We start from the raw sequence: 24,737 nt of genomic DNA, 5'->3' as shown, positions 1-24,737 counted from the left end.
GTCCTCTGTTGGCCTCGGTCATTGTACGTCTTCTCAATAAAGGTTTTGTGCTCTACCACCCAAGGATCGACCACGTGTATGTGTTGTAGCGCGACTAGGTTTGCTCTTTCAAAGTCGGCGAGTCGACCCTCGAAGTTGACATGCATTTCGCGGCGACCCTCGCGGTGACCCCATCCAGCGAGCCTGCCGAGGTGCCTGTTGACGGACAGACCAACGGGGTTCTCGATGCCTAGATAATTCGTGCAGTAGGAGATGCACTCTTCGGTCAGAAAGCCCCTGGTTATGCTTCCCTCTGGACGTGGCATGTTGCGAATGTATCCTTTGATGACACCATTCATCCTTTCGAACGGCATCATGCTGTGCAAGAACGTCGGCCCGAGTTGGATGATATCCTCCACGATATGAACCAGCAGATGCACCATAACATCGAAGAATGCGGGCGGAAAGTACATCTCAAGCTCGCATAGTATCACCACGATCTCTTCCTGTAGCCTTATGAGTTGCCTCACGCCAACCGACTTTCGAGAGATGACGTCGAAAAAGTTGCATAGGCCAAATAGCGTTTCACGGACGTGCGCGTCCATGGTCCCACGGATTGCAATTGGAAGTATCTGCGTCATTAGCACGTGACAGTCGTGAGACTTCATCCCGCTGAACTTCTGCTTCGCTGGGTCTAGGTATCTGCTTATCTTCCCCGCGTAACCGTAAGGAAGTTTTACTCCTACGAGGCAGATGAAAAACTGCTCGATCTTCTCCTGACTTAGAGTGAAGCACGCGAGAGGGTAGTCATTTCCGGTCTTCTTGGCCTTTTTGCCTTTGCGACGACTTTCCGTGTCCTACTTCGCCTCATCATCATCATCATTAGCGTGAAGCTTCTCCCTGATGCCCATTGATTACAAGTATGCCCTTGCTTTCGGCCCATCTTTGGTCCTCTCTGGCATGTTGAGTAGGGTACCAAGCAGACTCTTGCACACGTTCTTCGTGATATGCATGACATCAAGGCTGTGAGGCACACGGTGGATCTTCCAGTACGGCAAGTCCCAAAAAACAGACCTCGTTTTCCATACCTTCAGCAGCGGCTCTGGCGCCTTTCGCTTCTTTCCCGGCTCTGGCACCTTCTACTTCTTTCCCGACAGTGGGCAATCTTTCCAATTTTTCAACAGCTCGTATATTTCCTCGCCGCCCCTCGTATGCGGGCGTCTTCGGGGTTCGGTTTCACCATCGAACAGATCCTTGCATTTTCTCCATGGGTCATCGTCGCGAAGCCACCTTCGATGTCCCATGAACACGGTTTTCGAAGACCCGGGATCTCTATCTAGCTAGCGATACATTGTGTCATCCATGCACCTGACGCATCCAGAAAATCCATGGACCACCTGCCCCGCGAGATATCCGTAACCGAGATAGTCGTGCACCGTCGTGAGCAGTGCGGCTCTCATAGGGAAATATTCTTTCTCTACGGCGTCCCACGTATTGGCTGACGTTTTCCACAGCGTGTCTAGCTCCTCTTTCAGCAGCCCCAGATACAGATTGATGTCGTTCCCTGGTTGTTTCGGCCCTTCAATTAGCATACTCATGTGAATGTACTTCCTCTTCATGCACAACCAGGGAGGAAGGTTGTACATCCACACAAACACAGGCCAGGTGCTATGTGTGCTTCTCTGGCTGCCAAACGGATTGACTCCATCGGTGCTCGCGCCCAGCACGATGTTCCTTGGATCGTCCCCAAATTCTGGGTGTTTGAAGTTCAACGCTTGCCACTGGCTCGCATCCTTAGGGTGACTCAGCATCTTGTCTTTTTTATTTATCTCCGGATCATTTTCGTCATCTTCTCGCTTCTTCTCCTCCCTATCCGCGTGCCAACGCAGGAGCTTTGCTAGCTTAGGGTCCGCGAAATACCGCTACAGACGAGGAGTGATCAGAAAGTACCACACAACTTTTCGAGGAGCTTTCTTCCTCTTCTTGTATCGAGTGACGCCGCACACCGGACATATGGTAGACTCCGCGTCCTCGTCCCGATAAATGATGCAATTGTTCATGCACACATGGTATTTCACGTGCGGTAAATCCAGAGGACACATGATTTTCTTCGCCTCCTCGAAACTGGTCGGGCACTTGTTCCCCTTGGGAAGACATTCGTGCCAGAATGACATGTTCTCGTCGAAGCATGCGTCAATCATTTTGTGTTTTACCTTCATCTCCAGAGCCATGAGCATTACTTTCAGGCGGGTATCCTCGGGCCTGCATCCTTCATACAATGGAGTAATCGCGTCTATCTCCAGTTGATCCAGCTTGGCTTTCTCTCGGGCGGCAGCTCTTGCGTTATCCGTCTGCTTGAGAAGCAGCTCTTGAATATGAGGGTCCTGCACCCAGCCTCCATTATCGTCTACTCCGGCATCTTCATCTTCATGATCATGCCCTTCGTCTTGATCTTCCTCATCATCATGTCCGGCATCTTCTACATGATGACTGTGTACAGCATCACCGTCGTGATCATGTCCTGGAGATTCTTCGTCTTCTCGCCCGCCCTCGCCGCGGTGGTTGTCTTGCTGCCCTTCCTCATTTCTTGCCCGACCCCCATGGACGACTTCATAATCATCTTCATCACCTTGCCACCGATAGTCATCCATGAAACCACACAAGAGCAGGTGGTCCCGCACCTGTCCGGAATCCGGATCCGCAATAAGGCTCTTCAACTTGCATCTTCGACACGGACATCTTATCTCCATCTCGTTCTTTTGAAGCATCTCGGCCTTCGCGAAGCTCAAAAACCTATTCACGATGCCGTCGGTCATCGTGCGGACCATGGTCGCCTGCGGGGTAGAGCAAAACGATATTTTAGAACCAAGAAAAAATTTGGCATGACTTTCCCTAAAAACAGTACCAAAAAGAATGCATAGTGCCAAAATTCTTGCCGAAACGGAAATGAGTCAACATTCCGGCAAAATATTGGCAACTATCGCATTTTCAAATACCGGACCTGCAAACACAAACATATATGCAACACCACAAACATATGCAACACCACAAACATACATAGATCTAGCTAGGCCATAAAAAGTGCATGTGCACGTTGTTGGAGGGAGAAAAAAAGTAGATATACAACATAAAGATAGCTTTTCCCTTACTTACCTATCAAAAAAAAGTAATTTAACCACTTAATTTGGATGAATCTATGGTGCAAATGAAGTGAGGAGGAGGAGGCAGCCGACACAAGTTTGGAGGAGGAGGTGGAGAGAATAAAGTGAGGAAAGTGAGTGTGTATGTGTGGCTGTCCAAAATATCTAGCTGGTCACAGGTTACTAATGACACACCACCCACATATGCGCCATTAGTAACCCTGGTTACTAATGGCGCACCAGCTTGAGGTGCGCCGTTAGTAGTTTTGCAAAAAAAAAAGTGGCGCACTGTGTAGCAGGTGCGCCATTACTAGTTTAACTAGTAATGGCGCACTCTGCCCTGGTGCGTCATTAATATTTTTGGAGAAATAATAATAATTTTTTTTGTTACTAGTGACGCACCATGTGTCTGGTGCGCCATTAGTGTGATAGTGTCTGGTGCGCTATTAGTGTCTATCACACTAATGGCGCACCAACTCATGGTGCGCCACTGCTATATAGTAGTGGCGCACCACATGTCTGGTGCGCCATTAGTGGCCACATCATTTATAGCCCTTTTCCTAGTAGTGAGCGCCGTCGCGAGGAGCAGATCGCCGCCACCAACGGTGTCATCCCCCGTGGCCGCTTCAACGCCGACAGTCGACGCGAGTGGTGGGGCGTGCCAGGCCGCACCCTCGAGGCCGTCCTCGACCACATCGAGACCGGCAACGTGCCGCGCCTCGAGTACCCGCAGCGGCCGACCTTCTCTTGCCGCCGTGGTAGCTCTTGGACACCGCGGCGGATGGAGCCGGGGTCGTCCTCGTCGTCGGGTTCTGACTCACCGGCCGCTCCGCCCCGTCAAGCCCGAGCCAGAGGAGATGCCGCTCAGGCGCCGCACCCGCAGCGGTGCCCTCGTCATCAACGAGGGTGCCCGGCCCTCCCCGCCTGGTCCGACTCCGGGGAGGCGCTCCCTCCGCCTGGTCTGGCCGAAGCCCGAGCCGGGGCTGCTCCCGGTGAAGCCGGAGCACGTCGAGATGGCAGCTTCCGATGACGAGTCCGCTCTCAAGTGGGCGAAGAAGGACTACGTCCGTGAGCAGGCCCGCCGCCAGCGCCGAGCGTACAGACGGCGGCGGCGGACGGTGGCGGCTAGGTGTAGTTTAGGCGTATTTCAGTCGTAGTTTGCATGTTTTATGTACAAATTTGAATGAAGTTTCGCCGAGTTCGTGCAAATGTCGCGGAGCTTGCATATATTTTGTACACAACATCGCCGCACCCGGGGCGACCGGTGGACCGACGACTGGAAACTAGATCGCCCCCACACGCCAATCTAGCGCCGGCTCGCTTTCAGGGGGCTCTTTTTCGGCGGCTTGAGAGACCGACTGGCTGGAGATGGTCTTAGCGGGAGAAACAAACATGGCGGGGACGGGAACTACGGCGACGAGGTTGGCTGGACCACGCCTCCCACCACACCAGCAATTGGGCCTGCCCAGGGGCCCACCGTGCACAAGATCTCCCTCTCAAACCACGGACTGACAGATCCCATACGCCACCAGCACTTTTCTCCTCCTGAAGTAAACCTTTTCCAACCCTGTTTGTGCCAACTTGCGCCTCCAACCGCCTCCTGTACACCACGTCCACGCGCACAGCCGCGACGGCACTCACGAGAACGCGGCGCTACTTTATTACACAGTTTTACGGCCCAAGTAGTATTTTATCGCCTATCTTTTGTTTCTCGGGGAAAAAGTAATCCTGTTATCTCCTCGCGTCGCCCTCGGCACAATAATAAAAGCGCAACGGCACCCAGCGATCTAGGCCTCCTCCTCGCTCACATCGCCTTCCGTCGGCTCGCGTCTGCTACACTTCCTCTCCCGGCCCGGCTAGATCTCGCCGGCAGGAGATGGCGGACGCGAAGCAGCAGCAGGCCGCGGCGCCCACCGGCGTCTGGAAGACGATCAAGCCATTCGTCAATGGCGGCGCCTCCGGGATGCTCGCCACCTGCGTCATCCAGCCCATCGACATGATCAAGGTACGGAATCCTTTTCTTGTTTCCGGCTCACTCGCGGTATACGATTCCGTGGCTGGGTTTGTTGAGTAGCCCTAGATCTGTGGTTGGTTGTGGTGGATGCGCGGGACGCCGAGTGATGGATCGGGTTGATAGATTTCTGCGCATCTCTTGGTTAGATCTGAGTAAGACGAGTGCACCCTCGAGTGAGCTCCCTTAACGGAGGGGAACTTGTTGTGCGCTAGTCTGGGACTGCGGGTGGCTATTCTTGTTTCTTAGATCTGTGGAAACTGTCACATCATGAGTGTAAGTGGGGGTGACACAATCCGTTATTGTTATCTACAGTCAAAACTGCCCGATGTGGTAGCTTAGATCCTCCATGGAGATCCCACTAAATCTGTGGTGTGCTATTATCTTACTTACCAGAAGATCTGTGTGTCGGCGTGGCTTTACTGATTCTTAATGAGTTAGCAATAGTTCGTTGATCTTGAGATGTTGTTCTGTTATTACTATTTGCTGCTGGAATGTTCCAGCATATACATAATTAGTCCACACCACTATGTTTTGGAAGCATCGACCAACATGCCATCATAGTTAAGTGGGTGTTTGCTGGAGAGTTGAGTCGAATGTTATGTCTTACGATCACAACAAATAAACCATGTTAATAGCTTTTGCTGAAACACAGAGATTGTGTAAATATCTATTTCATATAGCTTTTCCTGTTTTTGGTTTCAGGTGAAGATCCAGTTGGGTGAGGGATCTGCAGCTCAGGTCGCAAAGACCATGTATGCTAATGAGGGCCTTGGTTCCTTTTACAAGGTTTGTTCTTGCAGATGTTTTTATTCATATTTTGCAGAACTGTTCTGTGTGTTTTCTGCTGGCGTCTGTACATTTGCCATGTACTAGTGTCAGTTGCTCAGTTCACATGGAAAACACGGCTTACAAACATAAATTAAACGTGTAAATATTATCTGGTATTCACAACTATCGTTTCTTATTTGTGCATGTTTTCTCACCTTGAATATATTGGAAGAAGATTATAGTAAACATTTACAATCACAAAAAAAGTTGTAAGTTGATATATTGATCATTGTTTGGAATTTGTCAGAACTCAAAAGTAAGAGATCAAGGAAACCCAATCTTTGGGGCAATAGTCACACTGAATCCAATTTTTTTGAAATTTCAGCACATAACCATAGCTTTTATGGCAAGATGTACTAATCAATCTAAATAGTACCATTTGCACCACCAATTATATTCTCATTATATCCTCTTGCAAATCTCCAATTTTGTATAATCATAAGCCCAATTACTTTAATCTTCCTGTGTCCTTGCCATGTGGGCGTGTCTTGTCAGTTTTTGTGATCCCATAAACTGTGGTTATGTGATAAATTTTCCAAAAGCTGGTGTTTTATGAGACTACCACCCAGAGCTTGGGGTTCCTGGATATTCACTCCAAAAGTAAAGAACATAATGTTTTTCTAGATCGAAATACCACATGAAGCATGAGAAACCACAGTTTCCATTCATGCACATTTAAGTAGAGGAATACATCAGAGATAATAAATAAAAATTAGAGTTACTAAGCTTAGCAGTGATTGTAGGAGTCTAATCTTTATCTACAAGTACAACCATTGGATGGGGAAGTACGGAATTGAATACAGATTTTGCATGGCTCAGATCATAAGTATCCCATCCTATCCTCTGTTACATATCTATCTTTCAGACCTTTGTTTTTTGTAAATGATGTTTGTATCGATGATGCTGGTTTTCTAGTTTGATCTGAACACCTCAATGACATGTGCTGGCATTTCACCTACAACAGCACATTATTTTGTGCTTCTTGAATTGGTTTGTTGCTTCAAGTTTTACATTTTTTTTGACAGGGTTTGTCAGCTGGTTTACTAAGGCAAGCGACCTATACGACAGCTCGTCTTGGATCCTTCAGGTGTGTATAACGTGGTTGTTTAATTGATAGTACTATAAATAGTCATTGCTTGCACAATAATTGATGAAGCAATATCTAGTTGTCTAGTAGGATGTCTGTTGTTTTGAAATAAATTCATATGACTGGATAATTACCATGAGATATTATGTCTTTGGCTTGTAGTTTTTTGTTATCAAAATGTTAATTATACTTGGCTGTTGCCATAACTAGAATTAATGTTTATTACATTATAATGTCTGAATCAGCTGTATCGTTATGAAGTTGGATTAGTTCATTTCACTGAGGAAAAAAAGTTTTATTGTTGCATTGATTCTAGTTGATTTATCCTTATTTGGAGTTTTGTATTTGGTAATATTTCTTGTCAGGGTTTTGACAAACAAAGCAATTGAGGCAAATGATGGGAAGCCATTGCCACTTGTTCAGAAAGCTTTTATTGGTCTGACTGCTGGAGCGATTGGCGCATGTGTGGGCAGTCCTGCTGATTTGGCACTCATTAGGATGCAAGCTGACTCGACCCTACCAGCAGCACAGCGGCGTCACTACAAGAATGCATTCCATGCACTCTACCGTATCACCGCTGATGAAGGCGTCCTTGCGCTTTGGAAGGGTGCAGGCCCAACTGTGGTGAGAGCCATGTCACTGAATATGGGTATGCTTGCGTCCTATGATCAAAGTGTTGAGCTGTTCAGAGACAAATTGGGTGCTGGGGAATATCAGACTGTTATTGGTAAGATTATTGTTTAGGATTCTTTCTTTTCATTGCTGTTTAAGATTCTTTACACTGTTAGGAGAAGACGTTTGCTGATGTTCCTTTTGTATAGGCCAATCAGTGAACTTACAAAATTTCCTAACTTTTGGTTTGCAGGAGCCAGTGCCATTTCTGGATTCTGTGCGGCTGCTTGCAGTCTGCCCTTTGATTACGTGAAAACACAAATTCAGAAGATGCAACCTGATGCCACTGGCAAGTACCCATACACTGGGTCTTTGGACTGCGCCATGCAAACCTTGAAGACCGGTGGCCCATTTAAGTTCTACTCCGGCTTCCCTGTATATTGTGTCAGGATCGCCCCGCATGTCATGGTAAACGCTGATTAGCTTAGAGCGCAAGGCCTATGGCAGACAATCATAGCCATTTGTTTCCAATCCGTTACAATGCAGCATACTCATGTGATTACTTTTTGCAGATGACGTGGCTCTTCTTGAATCAAATCCAGAAGTACCAGAAGAAGATTGGCATATAAGATCTCCAGTTGGAGACAAGAGTATCAATCCTTATTCGACACATTTAATAACTTTCCAGCAGCTTTGCACTCCCGTGGTTGTTTTTGGTAGACAGAGTTTTAAGCAATTTCTACCGTAGCTTACATTTGCTGTGGTACTCTTGACATTGTTACAATAATCACATAATCACATTATTTGTTGTAATTGGGGCAATTTTTTTGGCGGGCATACTTCTGTAGGTTGGGCACAGCCATGAGACAATATTACTACTCCCTCCGTTCTAAATTACTTGTCCATACCTGCGACAAGTAATTCGGAACGGAGGGAGTACCTGCTTGTGCCATCTTGTTGTATGTGCTCAATTTTATCTGTGGCTCGAAAAAATAAATCCTTTCTACCTGTGCCTTGCACCATATTATGCTCTTAAATAAATTGTGGGCCTCTTGATATTGATGATGATTGTTGTCGTTGCGTGAACTTGCCACTGGGGTTGTTCGGTGGTCAGACGTTGGCATGTGCAGACCCCTCCTTGTTTGAACAGGTATATATAGCTCGATGATTGACTACAGGTATATATAGCCTCGAGAGGGGATGCGTCGAACAGACTGCTGATTGATTACAGGTATATATAGCCCTGATCCCAGGGTAGTAATTAGTAGAGTGCCCGTGCGATTGCCACGGGCTTCTGAAATAGTTTGTATAGTTTGTTGAAGTCACATAAAGATAATGCATGCTAAATATCGCGGGTAGAGACAATATAACATGATCACAATTGCATAACAATTGAAGTCCAATTAACTTGTAATGTAAACTCATAACAAGATATCAAATTGAGAACGTATACGTATAAAGTAATGATCCAAATAAAAATATATTATAGAATATTGAGATCTACTTGATGCGCTTAAGAAATTCTCGCACAATATCAGGCAAGTTGTCTTTAACTTCATTCGCATGATGTTTGAGCAAGTATAATAAAAACCGCTTCCTCAACTCATACCCATCCTGGAAAAGCCATATACGTAGTTAGGACGAATACTTCACATGGAAGATTTAAAAACATGTGTAACGCACAATACTCATTGCACAAACCGGTTGCACAAGGTCTTTATCGTTCCACCAGAGCATAAAATGAAAGACATAAAAACCTGACAAATCCCTGTAATTTACTAAATTGTTATTGTATTAAATATGGTGATAATAAAAATAAATGTTTGTATGATAAATTTATTACCCGTCTATGCTCGTTGGAATACCATTAGGAAATACACGTTGGCATTTTGATATATCAGAATGCCATCCTGGTTGCTTTATTTCGAGTGTTTCTTTGAATTCCCTCGCAAAACTTTTTAATTTCACTAAGTGCTTCAAAATTTTCATCTCCGTCATTTGTGTTGTACGAATAGGATCCAGAATAGATACATGACATGCCTCTTTGTCGATGACCTACAAGATGTATCGACCGATGGATTCATATGGAAGATAAATCTACAAGTGGTAGGTATTACAGACAACAATAAACCATGACAAGCAATGGAAAAATACCTTACTTACCATGTTGCATGATAATATGTTGTTGTCTCTCCCATGCCAGCTATCAAACAAAGTTGCCAACTTCTGAATAGTTTCCTTATCACAAAAACTTTTGATCTCGTGTTGAATCCCACAGCATGGACTGAGTAAAAAAATACTATTTAAAAACATGTTCATATTAATGATGTTGAATGAATAATTATGATAACTTACACAAAATTGTAGATCCATGTAGTGTATTGAAGGGTCTGTGAACAATACTCCCTCGTCACATGCCAGAATACGCACAGCAATGTTGAAAAATCATTGTCCATAGACTGCTTCATGTTAAGTATGCTTTGAAGTTTTTTGAGACTTAAGCCCATTGGACGGGGTGTCGAGCTTCGGTCCCATTCTTTTCTGAGAATTGGATGGTAAGAATAACAACAGTGTATACTGGCACCTTATATATTGATAAATGATACTTACTCCAAACACTTGGCATCATCAATGGACATGATATAGTTGCAAAGGCCGACAAGCAATTCAAATTGATCCGTGGGCATGCTGAGGATTGGGCTAGGACGTCTGTCTTTGACTCCATCCGGTGGATTATCCAGGAGCTCGAGATCAGATTTCGATACATTTTCTTTAATGTCTGGTTGATGGTATATCGGACATCTTTTTAGCTTATTCAGTTCTGAATCGAGCAAAATGACAACTAATTTTCGTCGAAAGTGCTTGATATCCTCCTGCAAGATATACAAAAAATCGATATAACATTATTCCAATAAAATAATGAGATAATGTATAAAAGGAAATACCTGGGTGAACTGATCTGTTAATACATCTGTTGTCCAATATTCCATAAAATTTAGCATAAACAGTCCACAAGATGCGCTATAATATCATAAAAAATACTTTAGAATATCACACATCTGAATCAAATAAATAGACCATTTCGAAAAAAAATAATTGTGTTCATTATACCCACATGGCTTGAATCAACTAATAGATACAGTGCGACATTTTACTATCAATATGTTATAATATATCATATTTTTATGTTGATGAGTACCAAAGAAAATAATTTTCAATTTGTGATAAGTGCTTACCCATCCGTTTGTTTTGCCTCTAGGAACTGTTCTACGACATTCCATTTTGTAACATTGAGATCAGACCACTCATGATCTTTATTAAACTCCGGACTTTGTTCTCCAAGTTTCAAACGCTTCTCAAGTCCTAGTAACTATTTTATATATGAAAAGTAGGTTAAGGCAAACAAACATATGTCAAAAGTACCAAAAAAGTATAGTAGTTACCGTAACAGTAAGGTCACTCCGATTGATCCGAGAACCAAGCGAGTCCAATACTTGAATCTCATGTTTTTGGGCATTGACGACTGCGAGATACCAATGACTCCGCTCAATGTTAATCAGAATGAATAGCGCTGGTGTAAAAATCATATAAGTTGTAGTCGTAATTAGATATAAATTATAACAAATCATTATACACATGGATTAATTAAAAAAATACATCATGATAAGCATGGATGATGAGGCGAGACTAACCATATCTTGTTGTACATAAGTATTAACATGATGTACGATGCGGCGATATTTTGATGGTTCTATGTCTCTTTCTCTGTCTTCTTTTATCTGGCCAGAAACGAACGTGCTAATAATATGTACCTTTCCACCCGCCCTGTCTCGTAGATGGTCGTGAATCAGCATGTAATATATGTAAGCATTTATCACCTGCAGTTCCACGTATGGATTATATCTATGTTTTACGCGATATTATATATTGTTTATATTAATAATCACAAATTTTATGCAATTAGTCTTACACCATCGTGTAAGAACACATCATCCTTCATAAGACATTGCAGATCGTCGTTTGATAACAAGGCATCTACAATGTCCACGAATATGGTTTTCTTGGGGCAAACATGATTGATTCGATGACTGTAATATCTCTAGGGGTTCAAACATAGTCTCTCGGCATTATTATTATTATTATTATTATTATTATTATTATTATTATTATTATTATTATTATTATTATTATTATTATTATTATAGTGCCTGATCTATCTAAGTAGTACAGAGCTGATTCGGCTAACGCTACAGATCCGTACGGGACAGGGACACCTAATCGTGATTATTTCCAACAGAGGATGGAGCAGGGGCCGAGCCAGCGTATAATTTCTGTGCATTGCAATGGGAGAAAGAAATGTAACCAAACCCTTAGCCAATAAGCACGACTCAAGAAAAAGTATCACCGCTTATCCTCTTTCTCACCCTCACTAATGGTGGAGGTGTTCACTTGATCATAACGCCTTCGAATGTGCTCAATCCCACGATAATTAGCTCGATCACCACATGGCACACTTGTCAAGCGCAAGGGGATGTTAAACACTTCAAAAAAAATTGTCGAGTGTATGTGCGGGTCACCCTCCACGGGCTGCTTTTATCCTCTAAAATGAAATTAACCTTAATTCATTATCCCATGGAATAGTAATGCTAACCTTTTGTGATGCTTCGAATTAAGAAAGTGACCTCATCTCTCCTTCCTCCTATCATCTGTACCCCTTGCCATAAACCAGGAACAGATGATTATGTGACTTGTGATGGTTCATCTGTCTTTCTTCTGTATGCATCTTTTCTGGATTGTACATATTCATATGATTCTATTACGGCTCAAATAATCAAAAAGGTATCATAGGAATGCCACCCATAAATTTCAATAATAGATTTCTTATGCTCCTAATTTTGTATGAATTTAATCATCTAATTCATACACATAGGACTAAAAACCTAAATGATAGTGCCATACTTCTGCACCTAAATTCACAAGTTAACTAACACCAGGATCAACGATAAGCTAAATGAGATCAAACTTGCATTACCGAGCAGTTCAGAGCTGGAGAGTGTACATTCCCTGATGTTTCTACCTTTTATCATGTTCAAACATGTGCATTCCAATGTACAGAGGACTCAATGGACGTGTGTTTATGGCAAAGGGGGCTTCAGGGCAGTGTGCAGGAGGCACGTGGATCCCTCGATGGCGACGTGCGACAACGACCGAGATAGATGCAACAGCAGCATGAGAGAGATGCAGCAGCGGCGGCAAATTTATTGATGTACATGGTGATAAAAACACAAAAAATTACTGGTTCGTATTCATATTTAGGTCCATTTCAATCGGCAGACAGAACACATTTTTTTATATACAGAGATATTCCAAAAGGTTCAGTATTATATCGGAAAACGACGAAAGGAAAATATACATATTGAGCAGATTTTACAGCCAGACAAGCACCAGCAATAAAATTGATGCCTAATGAAAATGTTCTACAACCTCCATCAAAATCGCGCGCCCTGATTAAGAGTTAGTCTTTTTACCAATCCACAGCGAGAGAACATCTGGCAACCACAAAATCCATAGGAAGAAACGATCAAGAGAACATCCAGTAAAAAGGATGGCTCGCATCTCTTGTACCATTGGTGCAAAGAAGAGCAAGGGATTGGTTTTGGGGAGCAACTCACGGAAGTATATCTGCATTCCCGATTGGAGCAACTTAGGGAAGTATATCAGCATCAGCATCAACCCAATCGCTCCATCAGGCATACCTACAGCATTGCCCCGATTCAGATGCAAGCTTATATGCTGTAACACAAATTTGAAGAAACCCCTGAATAGAATAAAAGGTTCTACTCTTCACAAAAGAGCTGCATGATTTTCTAACCATACATATAAATCAACAAATATTTATTGTAATGGAATTTACTATCACATTTGCGCTACCACCATGTTCTTCGTCTTTGTCATCTTCAAACAGAGAGCAGAGCAACAGGCGCGGCTAGGAAATCAAAATAGGTACAGCAACGATCACTAAGAAAAGCAAGAACATATATATTCAATGTATGCCTGCAAAAGGAAGAATATCGATATGACAGAAATTCAGCAGTATAATATTATGTTGGACTTCAATGTTTAAGGTCAAAATTCTATAAGTTGGCTCTTATTTTACATAGATAAAAAATGTCTAATTATTCAGATAGTGTAGCTTAAAAAAATGAATTCTATAGTACACTCCAGCACCACATGGTTCATTCATAGTTTATGAAGCACTAACATCAAGGCTACCTAGTGTGTTTCCCAAGAAAATATCTCATCATACGGGATGTTCACTAAGTATTTCATATGCCATTTTTTTGGTAAGATAAAGTCAAGGGGTGAGGGGACAGCTCAAAGCAGGAGATATGGTAAGTACACGCTGAACAGAGCACTAAAATAGCAATAGTTAAACATGCTATAAATAGTACTCGTATTTCAAGCTAAAACATGAAGCTTAACATAAATCTACTAAGTAATAAATTCAAGCTATGGTTAATTAAACTACCTTGCAGAATAAGGCCATTCATCATCCTGTTGGATCCTTGCACATTTAGTCTTCCACTTGCAGCATTGACCCTAAAATCGATGTGTGATGAGATAATCGGCACCGACAACCCACCAGAGCTTATATTTATTCCAATGTTACTTCTGCGCACAATGTTTGTAATACGTGGACCCAAAGCTGGGTTTCCAGGAACATAATTTCGATTACCACTGGTGCCCAAGTTTGAGGATAAACCTTGAATGGTACCACCCATATTCATTCCACTTCTAAATGCTTGACCTCCACCAACATTCATTACTCTACCACTGACAGCTAAATGTGCATGAGGAATCTGCAGAAGAAACAATAATACCAAAACAGTAAAAATCATCATCCTCCACATGAAACCAAAGCAAGAGTATGTTATAATTTATCAAGCCAACAAAATTGTTCCTTAGATTGCAAACCAATTAACATGCATGTTCATGATGTTGAACGTATATAAATAACAATGCCGCAAACCTCCACAAAGGTGGGCATTCGAACCAGAGAATGACAACAGGAAGGCTGTTTGCAGCAAATCTCCCAGAAATGCTCCCTCTGGGTTGTTGGACCCCAGATGATGGAACGCTACTCTTCACAGCATTCCTTTTTGCAAGTGATCCAGGAATATTTTGGAAGACTATAATTTCCATGAATGTTGTGCAGACCTGAAAATGCAGAAAATGATAAGAGATAAAAACGTTTAATCAATGGGCGTTGCACTATGTCAATGCGCTAACCGAGTTAGCGCACCATATGCTCACCAGAGTGATGAAAACCTTGAACTAATCCAGATTGTCCGGAAAAGGATGTTGCAAATGGTCACTTGGATGAGTCTGGAAGGTTCGATGTGGGATGTGGAACTGTTAAGATTAAACAACCAAGGAAGAAAGCATCAAGTTATCAAGACAAATAATAACAAAAGATAGTAAACAGACAGAATTGGAAAGTGTATGTACACAGTGAACCAATGGTAGTCCAGTAGAAGGATAAGCAAGTACATTCAGCAAAACGGACATTGTTGACAACTGAAAAGCAAGTCAACACTCAAGGTCAAACAAATTAAATTACTCATAAATATTTAAACCAGACAAATTAAATTGAACTCTCTCTCTCTCTCTCTCTCAATTCAGGGCATTTCATTAATATATGTTGCTCCTTTCAGTTCAGGGCCTTCCTTTTCTTGCGCCAGCACACATGCCACCTAAGTCGATATGGCTGAAATACGTGCCATCACACATGCCACCTACATAGAAATGGCTGAAACACCATTCTAAGGAATACATTACACATAAGCTTGATGGCAGAACTACTGCCAATGTAAAATATTTGTAAGCCTAATTGAGAACTATGTCAGAAAATAAAATAAAATAAAATAAAATTGTCACTATTGTATTATTATAAAACAAAATTATCACTCATGTTCTTGGTAAACATGGTGAGATGTAAACAGTCAATGAGATTATTAGAAGTGATAAAAATGGAAATGCACAAGAAGTGCAACATATTAACAAAAAATTTAGAGCAAGGACTGACATGACGATAGGAAAAATGAATCAATGAGGTTATTAGAAGTGATAAAAAAAGAAATGCACAAGCAATGCAAAATACTAAAAAGAATTCTAGAAGGTTTCACATGACTATGGGCAAATGATTTTTGCTTTCAGCGAATTTATGGAGACAACAGGTGGCTCTGAGCTTGGCAACCTAGCATGTACTGAATATATCTCTGAATGACTTACTGCAAGTGTGTGTCATTAAAGTAACGAAATTTTTCTTCACAAGCTTGATTCCTGATAAACAAGGGCCAATTCATTAGACTTATGGATAGAAAATAGACCAAGTTAATGCAAAACCTTACATATTGCAACACCGCTGCCACTGCAATTCAGGCAACTCCTTGTGTGCAGCCTTGTTCTTCTGTATCTGCAACAAGTTTATTTGGTCCACAAATTGTTTGGCCGAATGCACTTATCAACACATAGGCAAGCTAGAAATCTTCGTATAGGGGGGATACCTTCTTCCTACATGAGATTAAAAAAAATGTACATCAGACTTCAAAGCAAAACGATCCTCGGCCATCGAGGGAATCAAATTTCAGAGGACCACCAGGGGGCCCATCTTGTTGTGACTGGTAGTGAGGAGCAGCCTCAGAGTAGCGTCATGTATCATAAAAATCATGCTTGGAGTGAAAACAAACAAACTTGCATCATAATCTGCTACCAACTGTACACTGCATGTTACCTACAAAGCAAACTGAAAGAAAAGTATTTCTTGTTTGAGAACCGAAGAGACATGCACGCATATCATGGTATGAAAAGATAATAGAGTTGCAATCTGATGCAATCATCAAGACAGGTTTGAGTGTCGTGAGGATGGAGTCAGAGCTTCACGGCCACCTGAAGCGAAGAAGTGCAGTCGTATTGGATTTAACAAGAGCCGGTCATCATCACCATACAGCAAGAGATGCAAGCAATTGGTCGCCGGACCCACGCAGTCCCGACCATACATGTGATCGCAAACCTCGCAACATTAAGATCAGAACACAAAATTTGAATCAATTTGGTCCTCTTCTCCTGAGAGAATGAATGAATGAGCTTACCACATCTGAATCTGTTGTTGCCGCTGCAAGTCAGGCTTATAGAGATAGAACTTGCAGCCCCTGCTAAACAAGAATGACAGCCCCTTCCACTCTAAACCCATTGCACAAATCACAATTACACCCCACTCCATGAACACATTTAATTTGCACTCCGAGGTGCCAGATGATGCCGACGGCAAAGGGGTCGTGGCCGTAGATGATGAAGCAGAGGTCGGCGCTGACGAAGTCCATGAAGGCGCCGAAGATGGCCACTGGGTCCTGCCCTGCCATGTTGGCATCGCCGGGGAAGCCAGGAACGCATGGTTGGCTCTCATTAAATCAGAAACATTGTGTCAGTTATAAAATCCATGCAAAACATTACTTGATGATTCATTGAACAACATGAGAGCTAAAACTAAGTTCAAGTGGCATCTATTCAAAAAATAATGTTCAGTATTGATCATGAATTGTTAAGCAAAAAGTAAGGAGAGCATGACAATGTTAATAAACAGCGACAGCGAACACACACACGCATGCTCAACTGCGTCAGGAAGCACACACATTAGCAAGAAGCACACACAGCGGCAGGGCACATCACGTACACATGCTGGGTACAAACGAACAATCTTAGTACACAAAAAATAGAGCAAGGATCAATAAGTTTGCTTTCTCAAGAAATAATTAGGGCTCACAGGAACTTCTCAACGTGCTTTTGTTGCACATTCTCTGATAAAATTTGCAGTGAACCATTGCTCTGCTTTGAGACTACAGAAAGCAAACACAAAGCGAACAGAAAGTGAACATACTTGTTCCTCTCGATTCAGGGCACGCCCTAACGGCGCTCCTCACTGGCCACAACGCCGCCACGCCCTGCCGCTGGGTTATGCGATTGCCTCCGTGCCGTTGTCCCATGGGTCAGGGGGCATGCACTTCAGGATGAAATTGAGTATTATGGACTAAACTCTTGCTTGAACTGTAACAAGGAGCCCCAGGACCATGAACGATCAATCTAGATATTTATGTTACCTTCTAAAATCAAGGCCCTCGAGTTTCTTGAGAGCGGACTGTTTTTTAAAACCAAACCAGCACTCAGGTAGATAGAAACCATGCTATATGCATACCACCCTAGAACTACATCATTTTCTTGCATTTCTTCTAAAACTTCTCCAACAACATCTATCTTGTTCAATGACGCACGGCTGCTCATTAGAAGGAAACATGTGAGGTTATCCGGCTTAATATTCTTCACCTTCATCTCCTAAAAAAGGCTACGGATATTCTGATGCTGGCCTAACTTCATGCAAAGGGACATCAAACTGTTGATGAGGCAGAGTACTGGCTGAGATGCCAAGTTCGTCCATCTTGCGATAAAGGTCTGGAAACTATCCAGTGTAAACCACCAATAACTGCGGTGTTGTGTATCAACAGATTTGATGAGCACCTTCGAAGAACACTTTAGGAGTAGAGATTACTCAAGTAACTATGATTTAGCAAAACTGGAAGGTTATCATCAGCATGTCCTGACCTGGTGCCATTTTCGGAAGTTTCTGTAAATATTGGAAGATATAACTAATATGAAGCAACATCAGGTATTCCCGTAGTAGCAACCTGCAATTATAGAAGTTGCATCAAAACAAATAGAAACAACCTAGTATTATGACGTTGCATCACAATATGAAGAGTGCCATCCTTTCTGGAGCTACAGCAGTCCTGAATCATTTAGTACTATATCACAAATACCGCATGTTATCTGTCTTTTGAGTTCATCGCCAGTCTTCTTCAGAAAAACATCACAAGCCCAACAAAAGCTTCATCTTCCACCAAAAGAGCACTTGCACCGTTGCCTTGCTAAAATGCTTCAGATTTGTTAACTTGATTGCTGTAGATTACCACACTGAACTGAAATAAACCAAAATAGGACAGGCAAAATTAATATTTCAGGCGTCAAGTTAATAATCATGAAGAATTAGCATCTCTTTGAAGATTGTCCAGAGTGGAGTCAAAATAGATTTTGTTCTAGATTGACACTAAACATAACAAACACTTTTTTAAAAGCGTAATCTCGATAGTGAGAAACATCAGAAAGGGCATTAGACGTGTACACATATAGTCTTAGAAATATGTAACACCGGTAGTTCTCAAATTAGTCATTGCAGGAACTTTGCATTATCTGTTCACTGCGTCTACAATTCGACATTATTCATTAATTAAGTTGGCAGTTTTTAAAAGAGAATTGGCAGATGATTTTAACCTCCTACAACTTCTTGCTAATTGTCACCGACTAACAATCAAACAAAGACCTGCACGGTGCTTAACCAATAGTAATTCAGCAAATTACAAGTTAACTGAAGCATCAAATTAATTGACATCATTATTCACGTCGACCATAATCAGAAATAAATGTCTGTTTTTTGTATGTGCAAGGACGGACTATGATGCTGCACCTACTTCAGGCTCTACATGAGGCCCTATCATGGCCAGGGTTGTTGGGGCCTTCTTCTTGGCCTTCGTGGCGCCTCCATTGATGACAAAAGGAGAAGTCGACATGGCATATCTCGGCGAGCCGCTTCTTCTCGTTGTTGGTTTCCCTATGGCCGTGATCTAGATCTGTGGGTACGAGATTTGGATCGAGGGAAGGGAGAAGGGAGGGGAATTGGGGACTTACATAGGGGAGTCCGCGTTGATGGGGATCTTCTCAAGGTCGATCGAGCCGCACGTTTTCATCCAAGGCCGCCATTTTCTTGGGGGCACGCGGCGCTGGTGGAGACCATTGCGGAGGGGAACCGAGCGGCATCAGTGGTGGCGATTCTGGAGACCGATTTCCCCTGCAGCTCACGAGATCGGGAGGGTGAGGGTGGGCGGCGACCAGATCGGGAGGATGAGGGTGGGAGGCGAGAGAGAAGGAGAGGTGGGCACCCTGGACCTGGAGGCCTCCTCGTTCCTGCCTGCGTGCGGGTCGTGGAGGGTTTTTTTTCGCTGGTTTTTCTTCGGAGGTTTATTTTCGTTCGATTCTGTCGCTTGCGAGAGAACTACATGAACGTGGTTTTGGTTGGGTTTTTTTTGAACGGGAAGGTGGGAGCAGGTAAAAAAAAAACCATGATGGGTGAAAGGTGGGAGGAAGTATCAAAGAAGTACCAAAAAAGACCGGGTGAGGTGGGACGAAAATAAAACCCGAAACGCGACCTACCAACTGAGACATTAGGAGTAGAGATTCCCCCCTCTCCCACCACGGGGACAACCCCACGTGAGTTTGGAGATGAGGTGGAGGGGAGGGAATCCCGTTCAGAAAATTGTCAGAAAAGTATCAAATTTCTTAGAAAACATTATATTCAAAAGCCATGAAAAATAACACAATTTTTTATGAAAATATTATATTAGTTCAAAAGTAACTATCTTTTTTCTCTAATTTCATTGCAAACTTCAGGAATGACAAGGAAAAAACAGAAAAACATGAAACAAGTATATCTGTAAAAAAAACACACTTCAATCCACATCAAACATGCTGACATAAGTTATACATGTTCAGTCGCACAAATAATGGCACTGCGAATAAATTTAGCGTGCTAATCATGGTTTAACAGAGGAAATGCTAACTAAGGTAGAAATCCAGCAAGAATAATCATTTAGTTCCATTATCAACATGTATCTGTGTAAATCATCCATGCCAAAATGTGTTGCTGCTGGGATAGTCACTACTGAAACTTTCAAGATCAACTTCTTTGAACATTTTCATTGGCTAGCTTTAGGAAACCTGCAAAGCAAAAAACAACAACGTAGTCACTATACATTGTAAATTTTAAACTATATATAAGCACATATATTTATTTATATCCATGTTCCCAATGAAATAGATGCAAACATAATAAGCACACACCTATTTGTGTTCTTATATGTATAATATTGTTCTCTTTAATTTCTAGATGACCACGGCATGAAAGCCATCATTTCGCAAGAAACGAATGTTAGACTGAAACTAGTTTGAAAATAGCCTTCAGAGCTTTTCGATTGTATAAACACTATTCCAATTGTAATATTGTATGACGGGACTGAATGACAAGCTTGTCAGAGCTTTTCTCCTCGATATTGTATAATATTTAAAGGATTACTACTGACCAACTGCTTCGCTTTGTATAATCTCGTCGTGAAACTAAATTCACTAAATTTATCCAGAGCTGCAACTGAAAAACGGGCTCAGAGAAAGACATTGGTATACGATAACTGAAGGTATCAGCTAATGAAAAATGAGCTACAACTGAAAAAAATTCCACCCCACGAGCGATCAGAGTGGACGCCAGAATCGCTCCTGGCGACTAACTACTCTAGCTAAACTCGCTAACAGATTGACTGAAGAAAGACTGAAACTGAAAACTAGACACTAGCTAAAAACGCTGCATGGCAGCAAAACACAAGCGCCTACCATGGCAGAGAAATATACTAGGTGCAGATTTGGGTTTATTCCAACATACGGCAAGTTCATGGCCGTCTCCATCGGCTGCGGGCTGAACCCGAAAGAGAGCTACAGCGCCAAGGACGCCGCCAAGTGGGGGATCCTGAACTGAATCATCAAGGATGGCACTGCCCCCATCGTCGACATGTTCAATGTCGCCAGCGCCGACATGATGGACATAAGGAGCTAAAGCTGTAGAGATGCATTAACACAAAAACACAAGATAATTCCCAACGAAAAACTGACAAGAGCATGAACTCATTTGTATACACCCTCTGTTTTCTCCACAAGATATTCCCCTGCTTATGAGTTAGCATGTGCAAATTCATGAACAAATTGAAAAATGCCAATGGAAGAAAACACAAAACTGCACCTCTAAATTGGTACTCCCTCCGTTCCAAATTACTTGTCATAAAAATGGATGTATCTAGAACTAAAATACATCTAGATACATCCATATCTGCGACAAGTAATTCGGAACGAAGGGAGTACTTCAAAATTACATACCTTATGTTTTCTCCTTGGTAGCAATTTTCTCCTTCAATCAGTAAAGGCCGTTTTCTAACAGTACATTAGTAATTGATGACTTAATAGCACTGCATCGATAATACTATCAATTGGCTTTGCTGCAATCACATCATAAGTCAAAATTCTTTACAAAAAGATAATATCAATTCAGAAGTCAAAATATATATAAGCACATATTCTTATTTATATGCATCTTTCACAAACAAACAGATCCAAACATAATAAGATGTTGTTCTCTCTTTGAATAATCCGCAGGAAAACTCAAAATCTTAATAGCACATGGTTTCATCTTTTAATTACTTTGCCACTAACATACTTTTTACAAATAAAGCTTGAAGTTAAGACAACAATAGATCAACTCAATGGCGTACGCAAAAAGTGTAAAATGGACAGAGATAATGGAGTGAATGTCCCCTTGGGTCCATAGAGTTTAAACCGAAGGCCAATTATCAAGATTACATATGCTCAAACCTTGGTTCCATATCTTGGTACAAAAGGGAAGAACTTGAATGAGAGTAATTTTAAACTAAACAGTTACCATGATACTAATGCTACTTTCATTAACGCGATTAAATTCCAATAACTGGTACGTTTATGCTACACCGTTATTATAGGCAAGACAAGCATACTTCAGGTTATCCTAAAGATTCTAAGTTAAAATTAGGACAAAGCTAGTACAGGCTGAGTAGTCCCCTTCAGAAATATACTAGAACATTGTGTGTAGATTAGCATTACAAGGAGGTAGATGTGATTGTGCTCACTTGTGAGGTCAGGATAGTCAGGTAGAAACACTACTGCAAACGATGGATGTTCTTCGGTATTGGTTCTTGTGATACAAAACTCAAACAGGAGAGGAGGCTCTTGGATCTGTACAAGCGCTCGTTAGTGCGTGTAGCAGGGAAGGAAAAAATGGTGGGTGGAAGAGGAGGAGTAGGGGATAACCTTGGACGAAGAGGAGCATGATCTCCTGGCCGTCGTCATCATCGGAAGGTGAAGATCTTGGGGGTGGAGACGAGATCTGGGAAGTAGTAGGATGGCGACCCCGGTCCCGTCGCCCCATCTGGAGGGGCAGAGCGTCGAAGGGAGGAGGGCAGGGGTGTCGCAGTCGCCGGACGGAGGAGGCAGGAGCGGTGGACGGAGGAGGCAGGAGCGGTGGACGGAGGAGGTCTTCCAGTCGCCGCCGCCAGTCGTTCATGAGTGCGAGACAGAAGAAGCGAGGGTTTCCTCCCCGATGTCTCCACTCGTGGGAGCCTTTCCCGGGGAAAGGCCGGGAAAAGGCCAGGGGTACCCCTTTTTCGTGGGCGTCCAAACGCGATCGTGAGAATTCCGGGGTTTATTCTGTCCGTGGTTTGTCGGCCCGGGGAAAAGGCAAGGATCCCAGGGGGATTCGCTGAAACCAAATGAGGCCTTAGCGGGATAATTTTCCCCATGACCCAGTTTTCTCTCTAGTGAGCGACGAACATGACGGAGATCCACTTCCATCTTCAACTGTCGGCGGTGAGCCCGTGGGATCTCCCTCCTTCCATCTGCCACTCCGGCGGCAGGGAGGTGTGGAGATCCCCGGTGCTTCGGCGTCAGCCTGTAGATAGTTCAAGAATAGTTTTGGTGGCGGTGCGGCTTCGATGACGGCGGCAGCGTCGCTCCGACTAATATGTCAAAGTAAAACGAGATTGAATGAAAATGAATGGACGATTAGTTCGGTTTTCTATTTATTCTCAAGTATATACATCTGGAAAAGGTGGCATCCCCTCGAACAGGTGCCTGTTGACAATAAAGAGAGGAGACATGACTATTCGGGGTTGGACACACCCCTTTGCTAAGGACTATTCACTAATTAGCATGTGCTAATTAATCTACTAATTAATTTCTAACACTCCTTATACATCCCCGCTTCTTGAATGTTTCATCATTGAGAACTTCTTGTACATAGATATTAAATCTTGATAAATCTTGCTCGTTAAGGCTCGGTTTGTTAAGCTCGAAAAGATTAACGAGCAAAAAAACCCTGCTTGGCTCGTTCGTTTGAAGCTCTTTAAGCCCGTGAGCGCTCGTTAACAAATTTTCACGTAAGATGAAATATGTGTTGTGTTGTTACTAACAAATTTAGCGTGAAACTTGTTGGCTCATTTGTTAAGCTCCTTAAGAAATTGATGATTGACTTTGTTCATTAAGAAGTGACCCACGAGGATAACAAGCCGAACTATCGAGGGCTCATTAAGCTCGCGAGCTACGAGCTTTTGTTCCACCTCTAACGGTGTGCCAGGTCGTACTTTGTTACGTTCACGTCTGATACTAGACCCTCCATTAAGTGAACAACCACCGCCTCATAAAATTTGTAAACAATCCCACGGCTCAAATTATCGGAAACATGGGCTGCACCAACATGCATTATTATTTATATTTTCTATGTGGGAGTACAGTTAATCCTCAAAACAAAATGTGAGAGTACATTCTTTATGGAGTACTACTATTGCCAGCTCCTCCTCCGTCGTCCAAACTCCATGACAAGCAGCTCTATTACATTGTTTCATGGACACGCGGGACATCAAGCATCCGGGCCCGCGTGTCATCCACCAAATCACAGCAAGGTGCTGTAGTCGAGACTCACCAGTCACCCCGGTGTGGCCGTCATGACCCATCATATCACAAAACCCACACCTTTACCAACAGTGGTAAAGTGGCCTCGAAGATGGACGGGACGAAGCAACCATCATTTTACTGGAACGCTCGTTGAATCCCTTTCTCCCCTATCTTGAAGAAAACCTCACTCCAGGCTACTCACTTCTGTCATTTTTCTTCTGTACCGACGAAGGAAAGGTGGGAAAATCAGTGATGCTACTCTATTTTCATTCGAAGAATCTTCTTTTTCCGAAGCACCCACCGATTCTCACTGCTTACTCTTTTCCCGTTTTCATTGCGGTTGTGGTTTCTTTTTGATTGCTTTTTGTTTGTCAGTTTATTGATGGATCAT

The 24,737-nt window shown here is 42.8% G+C and overlaps 2 protein-coding genes and 1 non-coding gene across 25 annotated transcripts; 2 read left to right on the top strand and 1 right to left on the bottom strand.

The window, feature by feature from the left end:
• Positions 1–4,851: 4,851 nt before the first annotated feature.
• On the top strand, positions 4,852–8,497 carry LOC125552413 (mitochondrial dicarboxylate/tricarboxylate transporter DTC-like). The gene is made up of 6 exons (XM_048715963.1): positions 4,852–5,124; positions 5,836–5,919; positions 6,987–7,048; positions 7,414–7,775; positions 7,914–8,128; positions 8,233–8,497. Exons 1-6 carry the CDS (start codon positions 4,996–4,998, stop codon positions 8,287–8,289), a joined length of 909 nt encoding a protein of 302 aa, XP_048571920.1. The 5' UTR covers positions 4,852–4,995; the 3' UTR covers positions 8,290–8,497.
• A 131-nt stretch (positions 8,498–8,628) lies between these two features.
• On the bottom strand, positions 8,629–23,033 carry LOC125552306. 23 transcript variants are annotated; one of them, XM_048715933.1, is made up of 24 exons: positions 19,708–19,854; positions 19,457–19,616; positions 18,532–18,690; positions 16,610–18,399; positions 16,320–16,466; positions 16,228–16,234; positions 16,072–16,136; positions 15,953–16,003; positions 15,170–15,238; positions 14,975–15,073; positions 14,691–14,878; positions 14,190–14,520; positions 13,333–13,416; positions 12,312–13,209; positions 11,353–11,538; positions 11,104–11,231; positions 10,897–11,030; positions 10,606–10,681; positions 10,271–10,533; positions 10,016–10,201; positions 9,815–9,944; positions 9,504–9,715; positions 9,344–9,428; positions 8,629–9,274 (listed from the first exon to the last, which is right to left on the bottom strand). In XM_048715933.1, the coding sequence occupies exons 18-24, from the start codon at positions 10,660–10,662 to the stop codon at positions 9,161–9,163; spliced, it is 1,047 nt and encodes a 348-aa protein (XP_048571890.1). In that variant the 5' UTR covers positions 10,663–10,681; positions 10,897–11,030; positions 11,104–11,231; positions 11,353–11,538; positions 12,312–13,209; positions 13,333–13,416; positions 14,190–14,520; positions 14,691–14,878; positions 14,975–15,073; positions 15,170–15,238; positions 15,953–16,003; positions 16,072–16,136; positions 16,228–16,234; positions 16,320–16,466; positions 16,610–18,399; positions 18,532–18,690; positions 19,457–19,616; positions 19,708–19,854; the 3' UTR covers positions 8,629–9,160. The 23 variants fall into 23 exon arrangements, 22 of the variants coding, with proteins under 22 accessions (XP_048571890.1, XP_048571906.1, XP_048571818.1 ...); XM_048715949.1 differs by lacking the exon at positions 15,170–15,238; XM_048715861.1 differs by lacking the exon at positions 16,320–16,466.
• LOC125533381 lies at positions 14,975–15,052 on the top strand. The gene has a single exon (XR_007294261.1). It is a non-coding gene; the product is annotated as a small nucleolar RNA snoR35 (small nucleolar RNA).
• Positions 23,034–24,737: the final 1,704 nt, after the last annotated feature.

The sequence above is a fragment of the Triticum urartu genome, chromosome 1, assembly GCF_003073215.2.
Source record: "Triticum urartu cultivar G1812 chromosome 1, Tu2.1, whole genome shotgun sequence".
NCBI lineage: Eukaryota > Viridiplantae > Streptophyta > Magnoliopsida > Poales > Poaceae > Triticum > Triticum urartu.
Note: the sequence above shows the minus strand (reverse complement) of the source record. Positions and strands in the feature narration are given on the sequence as shown.

What these genes read in the sequence shown, in the direction of transcription:
- LOC125552413 (XM_048715963.1), top strand. Translation starts at nt 4,996, where the DNA reads ATGGCGGACGCGAAGCAGCAGCAGGCCGCGGCGCCCACCGGCGTCTGG. An exon ending in GGAATATCAGACTGTTATTG is followed by an intron (nt 7,776 to 7,913) that starts GTAAGATTATTG and finishes TTTGGTTTGCAG; the next exon opens with GAGCCAGTGCCATTTCTGGA. An exon ending in GGATCGCCCCGCATGTCATG is followed by an intron (nt 8,129 to 8,232) that starts GTAAACGCTGAT and finishes TACTTTTTGCAG; the next exon opens with ATGACGTGGCTCTTCTTGAA.
- LOC125552306 (XM_048715941.1), bottom strand. Translation starts at nt 10,662, where the DNA reads ATGCTAAATTTTATGGAATATTGGACAACAGATGTATTAACAGATCAG. An exon ending in TAACAGATCAGTTCACCCAG is followed by an intron (nt 10,534 to 10,605) that starts GTATTTCCTTTT and finishes TATATCTTGCAG; the next exon opens with GAGGATATCAAGCACTTTCG. An exon ending in GATGATGCCAAGTGTTTGGA is followed by an intron (nt 10,202 to 10,270) that starts GTAAGTATCATT and finishes TCCAATTCTCAG; the next exon opens with AAAAGAATGGGACCGAAGCT.